Here is a 22,978-nt window from a genome sequence, read left to right as displayed (position 1 = left end):
AAATAAAGCAAATTACATAATACGATTCTCGGTAGAAATGCATATTCATGCAATTTTAGTACAAAGGTTTCTCGAGAATCCTTAATGAAAAAGGCAAATCGTATTTAATGACTGCTTTGAGTGAAATAATTTGAGTTGGTTTGAATAAATCTCTGTTTAAATGGAGTGTTTTATATGATATAAATTCACGTACATTTGTGTAACCTTGAGGTTAACTGTTGTTACATCTACGTCAAAGGACCTCCCCCCAACCCCAGGAGAATACAAAAAAAAATCAAAAAAACAATAGCAAGAAAGGAAGAAAGATCCCAAACTAATCTAATTACATAATTACTAACAAATAAGAATACAACAAAAGTTAAACAACAACAAGAAGTACACAAAATGTGCAGAAAAACCTAACCAAACAGTGGAAAACAATCCAATAAAAACACTGAAATACATACAAAAAACAGTACAGAAGAAAAGAAAATATATCTAAACATATCAAAAGATAATTAGACATCATTAATCAAATGTGATGATAATTTCCTTTTAAAATGTTCTAAGGATAACGAGCTCTTGATTACATGTATTTTGGTGTTCCATATTTGTACACCACGATATCTGAGGGAGTACTGGCCATGTTCTGGTGAAGATGATTAACATGTCTAGTATTATGGGAATGAATTTGAGAATTAGATTTAAAGAAGTTGCTAAGCGATGATGGTAAAGAAGAAGGCAAGAACATATATTTATATATAAACACGCATATCTGATGAATATTTATGTCATAAACTGAAAGAAAGTTCAGTTTCCTGAACAGTGGAGCAGAAGCCTCCTTAGAGTTTGACAAAATTGCAAATCGTTTTTGCAACAAATAAAATTTATGAAGATTGGAGGGGTATGAATTTGCCCAAACAATATTACCATAAATCAGATAAATCATGGAATAATATACATTTTTAAATAATAATAATAATAATAAATTAATAAATAAAAATAAAAATAAATTAAATAAGATAAATAATAAAGGTTAATATATTTTATGACGCTGGTTTTTATGAATTGGCACTATTAAGTGGGGTTACTTGGTCTTTTTTCTAATTGTATAATTTAATTTAGTGGAGTTTGTAATATATCTTGTTCATGTCACACCTCCTTGTGTGCCAGCAGCTCCCATCGTGCTGCTTGATAAACTGCGCCAGTAGATATTATTCATATCATAATAATCTCAGCGGGTTCCCACCAACACACCCTGGTTCTGGTGTGTCACCGCGGGTATAACGTGTTAAACTCCGCCCCGGCAGTGGGCAGCTCCTCCAGCTGATAGCAGCCTCTCCAGCTGAGAGCAGCTCCTCTGTGAGGGTTGAATGTTTGGGATTGTTGTGATGGGAGGCGACGGCCATCTTGGATAAGCTCCACTAACAGCCGAGCAGCAACCGGAGAGAGAGAGGACGGTAACGGTACCGGAGGAGCCAGTTAGCTTCACGTTAGCTGCTCTCAGCGAGATTAAACCACAATCTGTGTCGACTATGCTTCACAGACGGTTGTTTTCCTTCACTAGCTGCCGCTTCCAGTGCATTAAAGATGGGTTTAAAGTGTGTTGAGCGGGTATAACTCCGGAGAGCTGACGGAGACGGTGACGGTGGAGACGGAGAGGATCCTCGGTGTATTTGTTTTAAACGTTTCTTGGATAGAGGAGTTACTATGAATGGAGGATAAATGTTGCCAAAGGCTGACAGCAGCAGTTTCGTCCTCTTCTCTCTTCTCTTTGTCCTCACGTTAACGGACCCACCACGGACAGGTAAATACATCTCCAAGTTGTTGTTTCGTTTCTTTAGTAGCGCACATACATTCCCCCGTGGGGCTCGGCTCTTAGTGGGAGAAGGAAGCCGAGATTAGAGCAGCTCAGGCGGATAAGGCCTGCTGGATAAGCCGGGGACTCTGGTGGTTTTTAACCCGCTGCTGTGCTACTGCGTGGAGGACCGCCTTGCTGTCTCCACTGTAGCAGTAACAAAAGTAGACAAACTATAACATCTTCAGCCATCATTAAACGACACACACTTAAAAGATGTGTACAGTTCACATTATATTTAATATAAACGCTATTTGTGGTCTCTTTCATAAGCTATTTGGGACACTTATTGATAAGAGCTGTATTGGGAAATTGTGTTATAAAGATTTAATTTCACTCCTATTATAAAAGGCAACAGGCATGTAAGGTTAGACAATGTATCTAGGTGTGTTTACCCTCCACTGACTGCTTGTGATTTGAAATGCATGGCAGAGATTCATGCTTCTGCATCACAAAAAGCTGCCTCTCATTGACTCATCCTTTAGCTACACATTCAAACATATCCCAGTGATTAAAAATAGTTAATCATGACACTTTACTAAAGAAGATGCTGTTGTGGTTGGTGTGCAACACATACTGCAGATCTATGACTTATTAAAACATGCAAACCACCCTAATAAGCAAATACACAATGTGCATGTTTTGTTTAAAAATAATCGAGCCCCTTTCAATACAGAATTTGACACACTAAAGTCCTCTTCAGGTAGTCATGTCTGTCACTGGCATGCCAGTTTTTTATGATCCAAACAGGGAAATGATTTCACGTCTCAATTGAAAAAAAGCCTGTACTCGTGCTTTGAATGTAAACACTTCTTGCATAGCCCTTTCCTGGTATTCATCTAAACAGCAACAACATAAAAGCATCTCGTGGTTTCCTGTAGGCCTGATCTTGTGATCCTGACAATCGTGTGGATTGGAGAAGATAAGATATGCTTTTAATGTCCCTGTATAGGGAAACACAACACAAAGCTTCCATGTAACAGTTTGCACATACACGTAGGGCTGTGTATTGGCAAGGATACGATACACATACAGGGGTAACGATTTAATATATTGCAATATATTGTGATATTGTAAGCAAGGCGATATATATAGCGGTTTCTTTTTAAATCAAGTTTTAGGAAAACTGTCATCATATAAAGAACAGACCATAAATAAACCATTTTAGAATAGGCAAAAATAATAATACCACATTTGTACTGCATGCAAAAAACTGCATGTGATTATCATAAAGTGGGCGTGTCTGTAAAGGGGAGACTCGTGGGTACACATAGAACCATTTTCATTAACAAATCTTGAGGTCAGAGGTCAAGGGACCCCTGTGAAAATAGACATGCCAGTTTTTCCTCGCCAAAATTGCTTGCAACTTTTGAGCGTTATTTAGCCTCCTTCACGATAAGCTAGTATGACATAGTCTGTACTAATGTATTCCTCAGGTTTTCTAGTTTAATATATTGCCAGTATCTTCACACTAGCTTTAAAATTGAGCCCGCTACAACCTCTGAAAGACAGAATAGCATCTGCAGGGCCGTTGGATTTTTAAGAGGTTAGTTAAAGATCAATACAGTGTTTTTGAGAATTGATACAGTATCACAACACATACTATCGTGATACTCATGCGTATCTTTATTTTCTTACACCCCTACATACACGTAGGCTACACACCTTCTGTTCTAACAATGGCAACATATTGCACAACCCCCATGGCCAGCATCCCACATTACTTGTTAGTGTTGAAAATCTTAATGGACATGAATGAATGCATATGCATGCATGGTTCAGCCTGCTCTGGGGGACCTGAATCCTCTACTGTTATCTGCTGTTATCAGTTCAAGTCGTGAATAAACACATTATTGTTTGGCTTAATAAAAAGGAGTGCCACAGTTTACGCAACACTGCATACTTCTTGTTAGTTTGTGTTTGGTTCTTGGGCACATATTAAGTCAATATTAAGAGGCTCTTTGCGGTTCATTTGCACTCAGTTACAGAGTGTAATGAATTGTAATTATTCATCTTTTCAAAGGTGAATTCAGTACTTACTCTGAGTGAACACAACACCTTTTTGTTTAAAATAACTTGTGAAAAGTGAAGGTTATCTGTCGTGCATATTTTAGCCTTGTGCTTAATGCTTTTGAAAAGAGTATTGCTTGAGTCAGAAACCACTTCTAGTTGTTTGGGGGATAGTGTGGCCTTCATGCCAAGCCTTCTGCAGGGGGGACTTACCGTTTTATTGTATTTTGCACAGGCTGTGTCACAGAGGGTGTGTTTCTGTAGAGCATGTTGGTGCAAACTAAATGCAGGTTTCCCAAAGCACATGACTTGGACTTAAGAATAATCCAGCTTGCTGGAACATAATTCAATTAAAAAATGTTTGAGCAGGTGTGAGCATGAAATAATGTTCCTTCCACACAGGTAGGCTTGAGCCATCTTACTGTGCCTTTCAGAATCTGACAGCATCTACTGCTGCTGCTGATTAATAGCAAAGTTACATGCATCATAAAATGAAATGGCCATTAAATGGCTCTTTGGTCAGCCTTCACTTTTGTACAACCAGCTCTGGATATATGCCAGTGAGCCAGGCAACATTAAAATGTCAACATTTTTTAATGTGAAAGGAGAGTCCAAGGGAGAATGAAACATGTTAGAGGTGCTTTTAAATCAATATATGATTAGAATCACTTTTACTGTACAACTAAGTTTCACATGCATGTCTTCGTAGGTTGCGCAAGTCTGTGACAAATTTGAAATAGGAAATTGATATGATAATACTGTATAAGCGGTGGCTCGGTGGTTAGCACATGTGCATGTCCTGTGGCCGCGTCAGTTTACTCCGGTCGTGTCTAGATGGTAAACAACATGTTGCAAAAACAACTCTACAGACACATGCATGTCACTTGATCATAAATACATTATCCACCTGATTTAATGTGGCCATTTGTCCTGTATGTTTCCTAACCTTCTTTCCAATGCAATGACAGAAGTAAAAAAAAAAATGAGAGGCTTTACTGTGAGAGTTTTGCCTCGTAATGATCGCAAAATGTACATGTGCTCCTTGAAGCTGCAGGCAGCTTATAGGTTTGGTATGAATGTGAGACTGCTCAGTAGATATGGGTTAGACTGAAGTACTTCAATGTGGGCTCTAAAAATTGAGAAGAACTAGGCAGAGTTAGCAGAGTCTGGTTTGGCTGAATCAACTTGAGCAACCAGTCCACTGAAGTTTGTTTATCATCAGTGGTGCCCCGCGAGCCGTCTGTGTGACACTGACAACTGGTTTATCACTATTTGTTCTGCACCAAAAAAGTTGGCTGTAGTTTATCTTTTGACAAACATCATCCGTCAACAGTGGGTCAGATGTTTGGTTCACCTGACACCTCACTGACGAGACGAGTTGCAGTTGACAATTAGCTTGCAGTGAGCCAAATGGACAAGACTTGAGTTACAGACAGTGATGCACTTTTTTGGAAGACTATTGAAGCAAAAGTTTGAAAAATGACACGTGGAAAACTCTTGTTGTTGATGTGATGGGAAGGGAAGTGATTATTTTTGGCCAAATATCAAAGCTAGATTAGAAAATTAATGTTATTTTTTTAATCATCTTTGTTACAGAGGGCATATCATATTTAGTTTTCAACCTTGGACATCAATTATGTTTGTCTCTCTAAAGTCTCATGGTCCTTTGATTTCTGTATCTTCTTCCAACTGGAAGCATTTATTTTTCTAGGACAGCCTAGTAAGCAGTTGGGTGCAGATAATTTACTTTATGATGTAGAATGAGGATAATGTTCATTGGCTCAATGAAAAACCATTAATTCATACTTACAACATAACATTACTATAATTGGCTTGAAATGGCTTGAAATGAGGGAAAGGTGATCCACCAATAAGGAAATTGTTAAATAAATAGTTTTTAATAATAATATATAAATAAATACAATTATTATTTTAGGAGTATTGTTTTATCAGCTTTATTGACATCTATGAGCGATTAGAAGTTACAATAACACAGATGAATTATTTCCTGCTACAGTCTGTGAGGCAGCCCTGACCTTCCACATATTTCTGGCTCGAGACTTTATCACCTTCACAACTGAAACGTTTTGCAACATCTTGCTCATGTTGCCGTTCTGTATTGTTGAGCTGGTGAAAGTAAATGTGGAGGAAATGAAAATGTCAGGGGAGGAAACTGACGGTGTCACAGGCAACAGAGATTACAGTCAGTGTGGCTGACAATACGTGTGAAAGCCAAAAGTCTTGTTCCTGATATCCCACCAGCTGCCTGCAGATAGATTATGGCTATTATACTCCGGGTCAGTGGTTCCCAACCAAAGATCACAGGGGGTGCGCCAGGATTTGTCTGCTCATGAGGTTGTCAAAATTAAATTTGCACACGTATAAAAATCATAATAACACTTGTGTGATCCAAACATTCCAATAACGAAGCGTTGTTACGTCCAGAAGTCAACATTTATTGAAGAAATATAGATTTAATCATTTCCAAAATTCACAACATGTTTTTATATAATTAAACTTACTGCTTCATTCCATATTTATTGACATTTAGCCTTTCAAAAACAACATTTTCACTGCAGTCAGAAACATGTTTGCTCTCTCTCGCTTGCCGCACACAAAGGGAGGCACATATTAACGAGTTATGTTCATTAAAGAAAGTTGATTAATTAAAAAAAAAGGCTAACTCATTTAATACACTAAATCACTTTATTCAAATTGAGGATTTTGTTTGAGGATTTGTAATTTTTTTAAGGGGGGTTATGTCAGATAATATGTCGGGGAGGCTCAGCTTTTCTTAGGTACAAGTAGGGAGGCTTCAAGGAAAATAGGTTGAGAACCACTGCTCTAGGTCAGTAAAGATCATCCTTTTTATCCCTGGAACGCTAGAAATGACCAGTATTAACACTTTCTCCTAATATGGTGAACCACAGTGCTACAGCTCTGTATTTAAGAGCAACTCTTAAGTATTTTAAGTGTTGACGTTGTCATATTAATACTAAGAAGAAGTGAAAGTGTCAAGCCTTTCAGTGCAACACACATTCATTTCCTACTGCTTTTTGTTATGTAGCCTACCCATCTAATGATTTGCAAACCAAACAGCTATGTTTTTGAAGGAATTTGACCCGGAGTGAGTTCATCCTGACAGTGTGAAAAATATTGGTTTTGAGGTGGTATGAAGAAAGAAAGAAATGAATGCCCATACCCACTCACTGCTTCTAACAGTGAGCCTCAGTGTTGATGTGAATCATCGGCAGCTGGAGATGATGCAGTGTGCACACAAGGCCAGTCCACTGTGCCGTTATACTTCGGTGGGACTAAGTTGGGGCAGTCTCATAGTCTTTATTGTGTTTTCTTGTTGGTTATGTAAGAGATGCAGAGGCTCACTTGTCTCAGGGCAAGCCAGTGTTCACTCATTTGTAGACTTGACATCACAATATCCAACGCTTGTGAAAGAAATGGCCTCAATAAGAGATGCTTTCCCACCTTCAGAACTGCTTCATTTGTCATGCATTAACCAGATGCATTACTGTATACAGCAGTAAGATACAGTATATGTACATCATGCATGTCAAGCATGTGGACTACCTTACATCGGCATGTTTATGAGCCATTATCTTCAAAACACAACATTAACCCTTCTTGTCCAAAGTGTGCAGTAAAATCTGTCTCTGATGAAATGTCCCTACCAAAGAAGGATGGTAAAATGGGCTTTCAGGCAGCTGTTAGCCACAGCAGAGTCGGATACTCCATCCCAATCACCAGGAAGTTCAGATACTATTGAGGGAAATGCACTTCAACTTGAAGCTGTTATAGATAGAGGCTTTTTTTAAACCCGGAGATGCCCAAGCTGTGCCTTCAACATGTAATATCTGATAAGCAGGATAGGTTACCGGTATCTGAATGAATTCAACTCTTGTGAATGTCCCAGCAGCAGTTATCAGAAAAAAGCAGAGAGAGAATGAATACTGATCCGTGCAGGCAGCAAGTCTTTATTCAAACCAAAGGCGACAGAAACCAGGCGTTTATTTTCAAGTCGTGAGCACATGCAGATCCAGTTTAAAAAGAGTCAGCTACATTTTAGATAAACAGTCCCCAGCTGGATTTGGGTTTTGTTTGCTCGCTAGCCTCCCAGTATGCTAACATAGCACAAGTCTTATTACAAAACTGAAAAAAAATATGTAGACTTAAAGGTCGTTGGCTGTCAGAGGATTTGTTACATCACCCTGCAGCCATGTACAGGCAAGGAAAATGTTCCCTCTGGTGAAGCTGTTCAACATAAAATAGTGTGTATACAGTGTGAATTAAATATGATAGAGATATCATATTTTCACATAATTATATTATCTCGCAAGGCACTTGAAATAAGATTGACTATCATCTTTGAAAGCCATAAGAATTTATTTTTTTTACCTAGTCTATTATTCTGTATATATACATTAATTATTAACATCACGTCTGGGATACACGGTCTCTAATGTTATCCATCAATTTGACACATATTCAGTCTCGATGGGCTCGATGATAATGCGTTCAGTCCCTGGAGACTCAGACGGGTCTGTAATGCGTCTCAATCCACTTAGCATTAACTAAGACAAGGTGACGTCTGTTGTGTTAGACAACATTTAGGCAGAGTGAAGGCGATCTGCAATTCTGCATCAAGGTCGGCCTTAAAGGATAGGTTTTTTTTCAAATGGAAACGCCCACTCAACCGTCGCCAAAAGCAGGGACGAAGGTTACCAAAGTAAGCCAATGGAAGCCAATCAATAAGGTTATGAATAATGTCAATGCTAACAATAGCTAAGTCAAAGTTAGCAATGCTAAGTTTGGAAATAACTGAAAGGGTTAGATGGGATTTTTTGAAGTGGGTTTGTATGTATACTCCCATGTTCTACGAGGTAAAATTACTGCTTATGTGAATGGAGTCTGGTAGCTTTGAAGAGAGCGATATATCTGCTTCAGTTCCCCGTCGAAAAGGGCTGTCTGAAGTCAAGGTGAAGTGGCTATGGACAGGAGCAGCAGAAAAATGTATTTTAACCAAAAAAAAAAATCAATATTAGTTTGTGTACGCTATATTTAGAATATTTTCACAGCTTTACCTTGCCATCAGACAGCCCTTTCCGACAGGGCCAGACTCCATTCACAAAAGCAGTAATTGTACCTCGCAGATCACGGGAGTTGCTGGTCTAGCTAGTTTGTTTGTGTTATTGTGTGGCGTTCGGATCCAAACTAACGTGGCTAACTTACTGTGTGTAACGTTAATACACTGACTCTAAGGCTGTGTATATATACTGTACATGTAGCAGCGTCATCATGCAGAAACCTGCGTCAGGTCATGTGGGAAAAGTTTTTAGAAGGGCTGGGGAAAATAGTATTTTGAGGCTAAAACATACACACTAAAACTTGAATGTTAGGATTTGAATACATAAGGAACACTACTGGGAAGCTACAGAGTGATATAAAAACCTTAAAAAAAAGAATGGACCCACCCTTTAAGTTTTTTTCTCTCATCATGTATAGTTGACGATAGCACGGCCTCATGGAGCGTTAGCTCTCTTAAACTAACCGTTCCGTCCTTCAACTACCACAATATTATGAATCCTTTGAAAAACAGGAAGCTCACAGCATAATTGATCTATGTATTATGCAAGTGAAAACAGGGTTACAAACAATACTTCCATCAATCATATTTTATTAACCTTGTTCCACTTGGATACATCTGAGTCATACAGTAAGCAGGATGTTGTGCAAAATGAAGTCAATTTGACCTGATAAGGCAAGGTTTGTGACCTTTGTGACAACAGAACATAACAAGGTTACATCTGTGTGTAATGTGAGATTCCTGTTTTTGAAAATATGATTTATCATGTTTTTTGAAGGTCTGAACAATCGTCCTGTTGGGTTGTATTTAAACCTGAGGGAGAAGCTGCAGTTCAATGGCTAGTTTCTGAAAATAAGGCTATTGAGTGAGGCTGCACTGTGATTGGAAATAGTGGGGCAACTTTTAGTTACATCTGGTTTGTAAAAGTAAATCAATCCTATGTAGGACATCTGAATTTTGCAGTGCATTTCCAAGCACATTAGTTTTCTTTTATTTCTGGCTAATCATTGATTTGTGCAGCAAGCAGAGCTCTGGTAAAGGCCAGTTTTAATCCCTGTGTTAAAGCCCAGTGTAGATTGTTGCTCTGTGGGATCATCATAGCTGAGAGTCTGGTCTGTGGGGGGTAATGTCACCTGGGCTGGTTGGTACACAGATGAAACAATAGTCACTGGAAAAAGCTCCGATCTTCTTTTCAAAGTAAAAATAGTGTTGCCATATTTGTCAGGTGAGTGGGTGGTCCTGCTCCGCTGTAGGTAAACATCACCACCTATATCCAAGAACAGATGGTGTAATGTACCCTCTACTGGGCAGGCAACTGGGGAAGTCACTGAGCACTGACACATGCCAGAGAACTGTTGACAGTATAAGTAATAGATATCCTTATATACAACATAATGAGCAGCACAAACAGGATGAATATTGTCTCCTAAAAGACAACAGAATAGTCACTCTATTGTCTCTATTTGTTTCAGGTCCGCGGCTAGCTCTGGCAAGATTATTGTCAGGTAAGCACGCAGTATATCTTTTAGTGTAGTGGCTGTCTGATCTCTTTTATTACAATATATTAGCAGCTCTTTCAGTTTGAACCATTATTGACCCTTAAATATTTTCAAATGGTAATGAGTAACCCCTTCAAAAAAGCCTGAAAACACCTGTGACTGTTTTATTCTCTTCTCATTTTTTTTTTTACAGCAGAAGAATAAGTAGCTATTATAGTTTATGTTTTAACTTCTTAAAAACAAGAGCATGACAGTCGGTTGAACTTTCTCACTCGTGATAAATAACATTGTTGGGACCTGTTTGAGTCTGCATAAAGACAGAGCAGTTCTTTCATCACACAAGGAAGGCAGAGTCCTCTCTTAATCGCACATGGCGTGGAGACCCACTTAGCACAGACTGTGTTACTGAAGGGTATTGACAGACAAAAGGACATTTCTGCTGCAGGACTAAGACTATGTTCACATTACAAGCAAATGTGGCCCAAATTCATTTTTTTTCTTTTCGTTTTTTTTCTCTCGTGACAAAGATCAGATTTTTTCAGAGTAGTTTGGAGACACTGATAATGTTTACTTGGTAAAAAATACTTTTTTTTATATTACTGAGTTCTTCTGCTAAATTCGGCGTCATGTTTTCCTCAGTGGAACTCAGATTTAATAAATCAGCAGTTATAAAAATGTGTAAACTGCATTGTTAAGGCAGATGAGCATTATCTGGGAAACATTACATTTATTATTCACTTTACATGGAGCTCAAATTAATAACGAATTCTGTTAAATCATGTTCACCGGTTTATGAGTCGCAAGAAATCCCTAAATTATGTTTGAGAAGAAGTAGATGTTTAACGGTAAGCTCGGCTACATTCAATTTATCAATACGTCAATGGAGGTTTTCTTCCGACAGTAGGAAATAGTTAAAGACTTTATTTGTTTCCTCGTCAGTCATTTAAAATGTAAATTAACTTATCAAACAGACTTTTCACTCAGTTCATCTTATAAATTCGTCATGTTTCACAAAGCAGAACTCTGATTTAATGAAAACATGTTATAGAGATTGTGTGGTCGTGCTGACTGGCGGTTTTTCGGGACGTCAAACAGTAACATTGTATTTTAGTTTACTTAACTTAGTTCACAGAAGAGCTGTTAAAGTTAAATATCAGCCGAAATGAAAAGTCTTTCTTTAGTAGTCATACAAAGTCATACGTTACGATTTAGGAGTGTCATCTGTGTAACAGGAAACCCAGATCTGTTAAATTGAGCAATATGTTAACAGAGTCTGGCAGTCACTTAACTCCAACAACTCCCGTGTGTATTTTCGGAACAATGGGCCGTCGGATGTCTGTGACGTTATTGGTTGCATGTGAGGTGTTTCAGGGCAGAGATCTGTTCACACTGGCGTCAGATTTGAGTAATTTCAAACATCAACGTGAACCGTCAAGACGGAAAGATAAGATCGGATCTGGGCAAAAAATCTCAATTGAGCATTAAGCCTTGTAATGTGAACGTAGACTAAGGCTTCCTTTTTCCAGTTGCCCTCAATAACTGAACTGTTACTTGAAGACATGCTTACAAAAGTCCTATTGTTTTATTTTCAGTCGTCTGATTTGGGTTTCTCTGGACTAATATGAACATATTCAGTTACCAGCGGCTGTGAATTTTCTTTGCCAGGATCTCCTTTTTCTTCTTTCTACCAATTATCTTTTATGTCCTCCTTTGCAGTCTCAGTATATTGAATCGGTGAGTGGGCTAACATGCTGACAGGAAGTGTGTGTAAACTGCTGATTAAGTTCATCCCACTGGTGCAGTGATAGTCCTGGTCCTATTTGACTGTGATTTTCTCAGTTTTCACCGAGTCGCTATCAGGAAGAACATTGAAAATCTGTTTATGTATTCATGCCCCCAAACTCTCCCCCCCATCACCACCTAAGATCTCTTATTTTATCATGTGCCATTAGAAGCTCACTTGGCCTCATTCAGGACTCTGACTTGAAATGTTTTTCTCTTGTTTGGAAAAGGCTCGGTCACATGCAGGTTTGACCACACACAAACTCCCTTGTTGTATTTCAGAGCAACGCTGCAGCCCTGGGCAGTTCGCCTGCCGCAGTGGGAAGATGCAGTGTATCCCAATGTCCTGGCAGTGTGATGGCTGGACAGCATGTGAGGACAAGAGTGACGAGATGGACTGTCCCCGTGAGTATAGCTCACTTAAGCCCTTTTACACCCACTCGGTTACCTAACACCCATAACATGATTGATTTCGGGAAAGAATAGCAACACCCGGGACCTTTTCACACATGGACGATCCGATCACAGCTGGACGGCTCTAAATACAGGTGTGAATGCACCCAGGAGGCTTTAAAGACGCACTGGGATCTAATTAAGCGACGTCCGGAGATGTTCAGTGATGCATGTGGACCAAATTTGAACAGAAGTAGCCTGTAGCAAACAGGCTCAGATGTGGTTTTAAGTCTGCAGGTACAAAAAGTCCTCGTAATCCACCACAGGGAATCAAAACTCAGGACTAGCAGCTCTGGACTGATGGCAGGGGAAGGCAGAGTTGAACTCTGAGTGGCTGCACATGTGTCTCTGTTTTTGTTTACTGCTCGTTGATCTCTTTAACGCTGCATCGATGTTGCAGTGCTAACTAAGCCTTTTGACCGAAATCCTATTGTTTCTCCCTCTTAAATCCGGAGAGACCTTATCCCCAGATCTCTGACGACATAATAGGAATTATTGAGGATTGAGTCCAGCATGTGACCTCCATACAGCAGTGTTACATGCATGCTCTAGAGTTAACGCTGTAGGCCTGCCAACAACACTGTATACTTATTGAGCAGGCAATAAAAGAAAAAATTGTTTGTACTTAAGGTCCTTAACACAAATACACATACAGTACAGTATGTTCTGTATGTTCAGGAGCAAATCTACTGATTTTTATCAACTGAAAACGCTTTCAATCTGAACATCCTTCCCTGTGCGCTGACTCTGAGTAGCTGCAGCTTCATAGAGGAAGGCAAGAAAAACCCAAACAATGCTCACACATGCCTCTGTGAGGGCTTATTGTCTGCTAAATCAACAGCGTGCATGGAAATCAATGTTCTTGTTTGGGATTAGCTCTTTTGTTGAATAACACGGCGAGGTGGAGCAATCCCTCACACTAATTCCAGCTAGACAAATACCAGGGAGAAACTGTTCAACCTTATAACTTCAAGGCAGGTTAAATAGGAAGTGGCATTGTGTAAATATCCAGTTGGCAAAAATCACATTGCAGACTGTACAAAAGTAAGCCAGGCTGCAAACAAAAGACCAGTTGCATTAATAGTAATGTTTAAAGATGCAGAAAGAAAAGGAAAATACAAAAGAACTACAATAAAGTTAAAGAAATTATAAGCGTTTGTTTTTATAGATTATCAAAATTTCAACAGTTATGTTTTCACTTCAGTTTATGTCTTAGTTTGGGAGGCTGAGTTATTCTTTCTTCTCAATAATTCAAAGCAACTCCTGCTACAGTATTTTTGTTTTTTATTGCCGCCGTGCCGGCGATGGTCGTGGCTGAAGGCATTACGGTTTGTCCGTATGTACGTCTGTCCATCCGTACTGTTCTTGTGAACACGATATCTCAGGAACGCTTGGAGGAAATGTCTTCAAATTTGGCACATATGTCCACCTGGACTCGGGTGAACCGATTTCAATTTTGGTGGTCAAAGGTCACCGTGACCTTACCATCCGTTCCATTCTTGTGAAAGCGGAATCTCAGGAACGCCTGGAGGGACTGGTATTACATCTGGCACTAACATCCACTTGGCCTTAAGGAGGAACTGATTAGATTTTGGTGGTCAAAGGTCGCTGTGACCTCACAGATCACATTTCTGGCCATAACTCAAGAACTCATATGCTAATTATGACAATTTCACACAAATGTCTAAAAGGATAAAAAGATGAAGTGATGATATTTTGTACAGACTTGGATGTAAAGTGCAACTTGACTGGCTGGCGGAAGCATAGAACTGCGAGGCGGTACTTCTAGTTATAACCTGTAATTCCTGCTTTTTGTCTGTCCTGTCAACGGTTATCATTTCACTGAATCAAGGAAACACTTGAGTTTATTTTAGTTAATCGGCCTACATTGTTACCTGAAAAATGTCCTGTAAATGATTACCAGTCAGTTAGTTTTCACTGAAAAAATGTTGCAATGTCAGTCTATGTTTCCCTTTTTTATGTGCAGCTGTTCTTCCTGTTGATTTCTGAGTATTCAGTACTGTAATCTAAGACAAACTAGAGAAGTGGCTAGTATTTTCATTTCTAATAAGACTCCTTCCTTAACGCATTTTATTGCTTAAAACAGAGGGCTAGTTACAATATCTGGAGATCCATCCTGACGTCAATCAAATCTCAGTCTCCTTAGAGAAAATGTCTGGATTGTGCTGTATGTACTATGCTGGGATTTTACTCCTAATGATACATACAAGAGGATACAATCTGTACTGCTTTAATGCTAATAAAGGAAGGCTTTGGTTCTGCTTTTATGTTCCTCAAATCTGTTTCAACTTCCTTGATATTTTGCGAGTTGTAGATGGTTAAGACATTTTTTTTTCTAAATTGTCGCAAGTAATGAACCTGGAAGAAAAGAAAGAAGAAATGTTCATCTGAATCACATAAAGTAAACAATAATCAAGACCACAAGAAGTGTACCTACTAGAGGAATACCAGCATTACTCCATACAGTCTGTAGACATTTATAAATATATGGATTTACCAGAGAGAGCTGGTGCAGAAGCAAGCAGCTCTGACAGTTTATCGGTTTATCTGTTTATCTTTCAGGATGTCAGATAAATGAAATGCCTGCTTCATTAAATCACAGGCTTTTAACAGGTTGCACAACATAAACCAATATGTCCACTGAAAAGAAATGATCCAGAGTTCCTCTTTTATAACACAAGGAAAAAAACCTGTCCACACTTGTTGACCTTGAGTCATTCTTTTTGCAGCTATAAAGGAGGAGAGGTTTCGTTTTGGCAACGGATATGAGCAGGTAGAAGATGTCATGGGGGTGGCTCAGCCTGTGCGCTTCAACAGTAAGCATCTTCCTTCACTCCCCCTGTTAATTGTTGTTGATTTATATAGTTGTTGAATCTGCATTATGTGTACGCAGCTTTTATCAACCACATTGCTGAAGCTTCTTTTCCCGTCCACAGAGAAATGCCCCAGTGGGTGGCACCACTACGAGAAGACGGCCAGCTGTTACAAAGTGTACCTGAGGAACGAGAACTACTGGCAGGCGGTTGATACTTGTCAGAAAGTCAACGGCTCATTGGCTACTTTCGTCACCAACGAGGAGCTGCAGTTCATCCTGAAGATCGAGGTTGATTTCGACGACAAAGTCTGTGAGCGCAGAGACCAGTGCAAGTGAGTTTCGACTTCACTGTGTTTTCTTTGAAAAATGTAGCGTCAGACTAAGCCTTTGATTGTAGGTTGTTATAGAGAACTTCACATAACAGATATTATTACTGTTTGATCAGAATTGTGTGAGTTCCTACAGTCATTTACCAGTTAGTAGCTTAACGTAAGATCCTATATAGTTTCTGTACAAAGACAAATACCTACAGACAAACGGCTCGGTCCAACTTCTGCTCGCTCCTCTTTCTTTCCCTTTTTATGTGGCCTTTATTTACGTAGAAAATAACTGTCTGAACATGCATGCTTTCATTCATTTACAGAAAAGGGAGCGCTACAAACTTATATGTACTTTATTTAATCAGGAAGTCACATTGAGATCAAGATCACATTTAAAAGTGAGACCTGGGTACAGAAAAAAAATATATATATACAATAAAATAATAATTAATAATGGTAATGGCATAAAAATATAATAATAAAATAGACCTGTTTCTTTACAAAAAAACAAGTTGCATCCTGGGCAGCAACTCAACTCAGTCTCTAGAGATCAAAACCTTTAAAGGGACTGTTTGTAACTTCTTATACGTATAAATCACCTAGGTCGGTGTCCCATGCGCGCTCGCATATGCGCGCTCGCATATGCGCGCTTGCGTGTGGCTCCGCTGTTCAGACATGACTCCAGCAAACTACACGGAAGCAGCAAAACCGTAAAGTTCTATCTAGTGAAGCCCGTCTTGCAAAACAGTGTTGGCCGGGGTCGGAGGACGCGGGGGAGACCGTAGCTTAGGTCTCCAGGACCAGAGTCTCTGCTGTACTCTGCTCCTCTGCTCCTCTGCCTGCCTGCTTGCCTTCACTCAGCTCACTCCACCTCACGTGCATGCGCGCACACTACACACTGCAGAAGAGTTAGTTTAGGCAGGAAAAAGCACTAGGATCAGCATTGATTCATGGAGAGACCTCCGTCTGGTCAGCTAATATTACTGCCAAGCAGCTGAATTATACAGTGATATTGTGTTTTAGCTGACGTGTGTCGCCTCACTGTGTTGAGCGATGCTCGTTCATGTCTATTTAGAGCGAGGAAGCGGGAGCCCGACGCTGACTTTCGTTGACTTAACGGCCACAGGTGTCGCTGTTAACAAGCATTTCTGATTCTTACAAACAGTCCCCTTTAAGTTGCAAGTCATCTTTTGTAACTCATTAAACTTTGCCCTTGTTGATCTTTTTGTTTTTTATGAAATAAGTATTCTGTATAAACATACAGTCAAGTGTATCAGTGTGTTCCAGCAGAGGTGGGGGAGTGATAGTGCTCTGTCATTGGTTGCAGGCCATCTAGTGGCCAATAGTGGCAGTTTAAGGTGCTCAATAATGGCTTATGCATAAACCCTGAAATGGACCATTTGACACTGTAAATTAACATGTTATAGTAGAGCTGCAATGATTAATCCATTAGTTGTCAACTAAAAAAAATAATCACAGACTATTTTGAAAATTGATTTATCGGTTTGAAAAATCAAAATTCTCTGATTCCAGCTTCTTTCTAGTTTCTTTACTCCTCTATAACAGTAAGTTTTGAGTTGTGGACAAAACAAAACATTTGAGGACATCATATTGAGCTTTGGGAAACACTGATCAACATTTTCACCTTTTTCTGACATTTTATAGACTAAATAGCTGATCAATTAATTGAGAAAATAATCGACAGATTAATCAACAGTGAAAATAATCGTTAGCTGCAGCCCCTAAATTGCAGTAATTAACTTTTTTGTTTTTAAGGTTCTGGGTGGGCTACCAGTATGTGATCACCAATCAGAACCACTCCCTGGAGGGCCGCTGGGAGGTCGCATACAAAGGTATGCCTGCTCTTTCAAAAAAAAAAAAAAATACTCCTGTTCTGTAACTTTATTGTTGTAATGCTTTAAAAATGTTTTATCTTTTTTTCCTCAACAGGGTCGATGCAGGTGTTCCTGCCACCTGAGGGTCTGGCCAATTTTGAGGAGACGTCTCCCACCCAGGACAACGTCTTCTGTGCACAGCTGCAGCGCTTTCAGATCAAGAGCATGAATGAACGAGGCCTGCACAGCTGGCACGCTGAGAACTGCTACAAGAAGTTTCCCTTTCTCTGCAAGAGGAGTATGTGCTCATTTTCCATCAGAAATGTGGAGACGGCTATGAGTTTTGTTAGTTTTGTTTATTTTGGACTATGTCTTGATGTCAATTTTTTTCCACAACAGGGCAGACGTGTGTTGATATAAAAGACAACGTTGTAAACGAGGGCTACTACTTCACCCCCAAGGGGGACGACCCGTGTCTGAGCTGCACGTGTCATGACGGCGAGCCTGAGATGTGCGTGGCTGCGTTGTGTGAGCGTCCGCAGGGCTGCCAGCACTTCCGCAAGGATCCCAAAGAGTGCTGCAAGTTCACCTGCCTGGACCCAGGTACTACCACATCACTGTAGCAGTGTGTTAGCTGCTGCATAGAAGTCTTGAGTATTCATTCTTGGAAAGGTGGAGTTCATCACAAATCTACAGTATTTGATTTATTGCAACATCTTCCAGCCACAGGATATTTGTTACACTGTGTGCAAGAGATATCCAGCATATTATCTTTTATAATATTTGTTAAATTCAGTTTAAAAAGAATAACTTCAGGATTCAATTTAGCCTTTACATTAGACAGTTAGACATTAAACAGCATAGCAATTGTTTGTCCTCCACAGACAGCCCTGCTTCTGCTCCGTTCACTGATTTCAATCCAACACCTCTATCATGTTGACTTTCCGGCTACAGTGTCACTTACAAAATACTCCACTGCAGCCGTCCTGATTACCTCCAGTATCGTGATAGAGGATGTGATTATCAATTCCCACAAACCTCCTTCAGTTTGCATATGGAACCTTTTTGTTAAGTTATTATTTGATGCTGATTGTGACTTTTCTGGAGGCTGGGAAGAAGAGTGACCTCAAGCTTTTTCATGTAATGACCTTTGTCTCTGTGTAAATATATATTTTGCATTTTGTTGTGGCGAAATTGAATTTCTCATACTCTGGAGCACCAATGAGCGTGCAGCGTGTGGTACTGTTTGTTTTGTCAGTTTTCCTCTTTTTTCCCTCAGATGGAAACAGCCTGTTTGACTCGATGGCCAGCGGGATGAGACTGATCGTCAGCTGCATCTCGTCCTTCCTCATCCTCTCTCTGCTGCTCTTCATGGTGCACAGACTCCGCCAGCGGAGACGTGAACGCATCGAAACTCTGATTGGAGGAAACTGTGAGCATCAAGCACACCACTCTCTAAACGATAATAATTTGGTTGTGTAATATAAGGCTTTGTCATCTAAATTAGTGTCAGTTAAATTAGATGCAACATATGAGTTTTTATTAAGGGCTGTCCTGAATACCATTTTTTGAGCTCTGGAGCTTCGGTTGTAATGAACAGCGAATATTCAGATCAGAGGCTTCTCCCACACACTTTTTTGAATGTCATGATCAGTCCGTAAACGCCTCTGTACGCCCTCAGCGTCTTGTAGGCCCTCTCCCCTTAAACAGCGCCGTTTTGAGGCTGCTAAGCGTCTCCTCTCCTCTCCTCTCCTCTCCTCATCCCTCTGTGTGTGCGAGTGTCGACGTACCTCGAAGTCACATTAGCAGGCCCTCACCCCCTAAACGGCAGCGTTTTGAGGATGATGTCTCCACGCATTACGCATCTCCTATCCCGATAGTTCCCGGCTACAAGCCCGTACGTGATGCAGCCTGCGGAGGCTTCCTCTCAGCCCTTTCGGTCCAAGCCTCGCAAGGGTTTCGCTCCGACATAAGCAGTGACGACGAGGGCTCTTGGCTCGTCTGCACGACATGACTCAGGAATATCCAAACACTAAAATTGAAAATCGATTACCTACCCAAATGAACGAATAACCGAATAGTCAAATATTCGGCTCCAGCCCTAGCTGTGATGCACAGAGCCTCAGTTGAAAAATTGGCATTCTTCAAAGAAGTTTAAAAAAATATTTAATGATGTTAACCTCTTAAGGCATGTTGGTGAACTATAGTGACCGACACTCATTGCACCGGGCTCTTTGTAAACAGTCATTGCTTATTTGATCATGTAAACAAATTTCTATAATACTTCAGTCCCATAAAACCCCTCACCTTTTACTTGTTAATTGAATTTGTGCTGTAAATGAAGGTTTCTTTTAAAAGGCTGATTTTGTGGATGAATATTAAGTGCAGTTATTTTTTGTTTCTGTCTGTTTTGATGCGCTCAGTGCACCACTTTAACCTTGGAAGACGAGTCCCAGGCTTCGACTACGGCCCGGATGCCTTTGGCACCGGCCTCACTCCCCTGCATCTGTCTGATGATGGAGAGGGAGGCGCTTTCCATTTCCAAGAGCCTCCTCCGCCGTACGCAGCCTACAAGTACCCAGACATCCAGCACCCCGACGACCCCCCTCCTCCGTACGAAGCCTCCATCAACCCAGACAGCCTCCTCTACGTGGACCTCGGTAGGCGCAGATCCTGTTATTCATGTATCTCATCAAGTACGGGATCTCGTTTTCATTCCCTCTCTTCGTCGTCACCTGCAGGACACAGCGGGGTTTCCTTGGTGCCGAGCCAGATGAACACCATGGTAGACGGGCTCCAGTCCGATATTCCCAACGCTCCTGTTCCCGTGCCAGACTCGGCGCCGTCCTCTCAGGAGAGAGAGGACTCCATAGATAGCAGCACCCTCCTGGTAGGGCCAGACACACCGACAGATGGCCACACCCCCGCCTCCATGCCCGCGGACTGCGTCTCCTCCCTCAGCACCGTGGTATAGGACTGTGCAGGGAGCTGCATCCGGACATTACCTGCTGGTTGAGGAAGGTCACGAGTGCGTTCTGCACCGGGAGAGGACGCAGCAGACCGTGGTGTCATTTATCAAAAATGCTGACTGCAGGGAGGAGAGTTCAAGTTTGTACACACGTATAAGAAGCAGCAACCGTTTGTTTGAGGAGCGAGGACGCCGTCTTTCTGAAGACTCTTCTGCAGTTGGGAGTGTTGTTTTTTTGAAAACACTGGCATCTGAGGGAGCAGGGAGGACTGTTTCGGTACAGAGAAAATAAAAAAACACTACATTGAAGCTGCACTTTTTCTTTTAGCGTCGACTGAGCAAAGCTTTTGAAACATCTCAGAGTTGGCCTGATTGGTCGAGAAGCCGTGATGTAAATACCCCTTCAGGTCAGCGCCCGGTCAAATTTGTTATACTTGTGTGTCACACTCCAGCACAAAGTTAAGAATGCCAGACGGACAGTGAAGCCAGCTATTGTTCCTTGTGCGTTTTTGTTTTGCATCTTAACTGTTGTTCAAACGGACGTATCTGTTGTCGGTCTCAAGGCTACAATAATGTTCTCATCAGCCCCGTCTGTCGCGGCATGTCCCGGATCTCGATTTCTACTCGCTCATAAGAATCTGCTGTCCCCTCACTTTCTTAATAGTCTGATACATGACGCTGTCTTCCAGGTTTATAGCGCATATTTGCAGCAAAAACGTTTTGTAATTAAGAGGTTTAACCTTGCAAGAAAGTACGGTTAGTTTCCTGCTATAGGGGTTTTTATTAGGTAATGCTGACACAAGGCATTGTGTATCGAGGAATGTTGTGGTACTGATAAATATCTGAGTTTGTTATTGTTCTTTTTGATGATAATTTATGACTGCAGGCTATAATCTTGATTGTTTTATTATGGGATAGACGCAGTCTGAACCCCCCCCTACCCCCCCTCCCCACTGATCAGTGAGCGGAAGCGATGAAGCTTTTCAAGTGTACGTGTGAAGATTAGGGATGATGTCCCCCCCGTCATTAAATTTGAGAAAATCAATTTATTTAAGATAACTGTTCCCATCATGAAGTGGTTTAATCACGCAGACGGTCCCATTGTCGTTACTTTATCATCAACTCTTTCGCAGCATAGTTGTGTATTTGCTAACTGAACCATGTTTAGTGATTTCAAAGCTCAATGTTTTGCACGCTCATCCCTCGATTTAATCAGGGTTTTTTTTGTTTTTTTTGTTTGGCAAAGAAATTTATTGTCACATTTTGGATGCTGCCCCCTCCATTTCCTGATGTGTTTGTACGTGTGGGTTCTCCACGCGATGCATCTCAGTTATTGAGGTTGTTTTCAGCTACTGATGATGAAGATCACAGACTGTAGCTGTGAGTCTTTTTCTGTTTGGTGTCGATGGATCTGTTACCGTCCTTGTTTCTCAGTGGGATCGCAGTGCAAAAAAAAATAATTGTAATAAAAAGAAAAGTGTAAACTTGTATATTTGGAACTTGTTAGACCCCTTTTATGACGACGACAATCGTTTGATTCACTCAAGGATGAATTTAACAAAGCCAGAAGAAGTTAGATCAGAGTCGACCCTCATTCACCAGCATTCAAACCGCTATTTTGATCTGCCTCAAGAAAACCAGCTGTAAATGTGCGTCTGAATGCATCTCATGTTTGAATGTACTGTATGTATAGAACATTATTATTATTTTATGTTGAAGCTTATTTTCCCCATTTTTTTTTTTTTTTTTTTTTGGCATTGACAATCCACAGCGGATTATCCAACGAACAAAATCTCATAAATTGTGAAAAAAGTAGCGTCTGCATGTGTGTGTATAGGAGATGGTGTTCTGGTTCAGATTTTTTCTTTTTTTCCATTAAGTTTGATTTTATTTTTCAACCTGCTTTTTAGAGCTGCAGTGCATGTTTTTTATCTTTTGGCATGCTGAGAGATTTTTCTTTTCATGGAAACATTTTAGCTCAACAGTCTGTCTGTACAAAATAGGTTCAAAAAGACTATATAGTTTAACATCTCCGTATGCATCAAAAAACCTGCCCGCGACCCGAACAGCTGCAGCATTTACACTGTAGTTCCTGTGCTAGACTATGGTGGTGTGACAACTAATTTTATTGGATTTGAAATGTTTTATGTATAATACAACAAATGCTACATTTCTTTGTCTTTTATTTCATAGCCTTTAACTTTAAAAAAAAAAAAATGCTTCATCTGCAGGGTGGGTGGGGGCTTGTGTTTTTTCTGAGGTAGATGTACATCTAATCAAAATGCCAAATAAATTGCACCATGAAGGACGACTCCATGCGTCAGTGGGTATGAACACAGC

General features: G+C 40.4%; 1 protein-coding gene across 4 annotated transcripts; it reads left to right on the top strand.

Annotated features, from left to right (window-relative positions):
* Positions 1-1,261: 1,261 nt before the first annotated feature.
* Positions 1,262-22,811, top strand: dgcr2 (DiGeorge syndrome critical region gene 2). 4 transcript variants are annotated; one of them, XM_037752327.1, is made up of 12 exons: positions 1,262-1,439; positions 1,547-1,786; positions 10,418-10,450; positions 12,509-12,631; positions 15,430-15,516; positions 15,637-15,847; positions 17,612-17,688; positions 17,786-17,968; positions 18,070-18,273; positions 18,950-19,102; positions 20,094-20,330; positions 20,412-22,811. In XM_037752327.1, exons 2-12 carry the CDS (start codon positions 1,705-1,707, stop codon positions 20,642-20,644), a joined length of 1,623 nt encoding a protein of 540 aa, XP_037608255.1. In that variant the 5' UTR covers positions 1,262-1,439; positions 1,547-1,704; the 3' UTR covers positions 20,645-22,811. The 4 variants fall into 4 exon arrangements, with proteins under 4 accessions (XP_037608255.1, XP_037608257.1, XP_037608254.1 ...); XM_037752329.1 differs by having other exon boundaries at positions 1,262-1,786; positions 18,953-19,102; XM_037752326.1 differs by having other exon boundaries at positions 1,262-1,786.
* Positions 22,812-22,978: the final 167 nt, after the last annotated feature.

This window comes from Sebastes umbrosus, chromosome 19, assembly GCF_015220745.1.
Source record: "Sebastes umbrosus isolate fSebUmb1 chromosome 19, fSebUmb1.pri, whole genome shotgun sequence".
In the NCBI taxonomy this organism is placed as follows: domain Eukaryota; kingdom Metazoa; phylum Chordata; class Actinopteri; order Perciformes; family Sebastidae; genus Sebastes; species Sebastes umbrosus.
The sequence above is the reverse complement of the archived record's forward strand: the minus strand, read 5'-3'. Positions and strand labels throughout refer to the sequence as shown.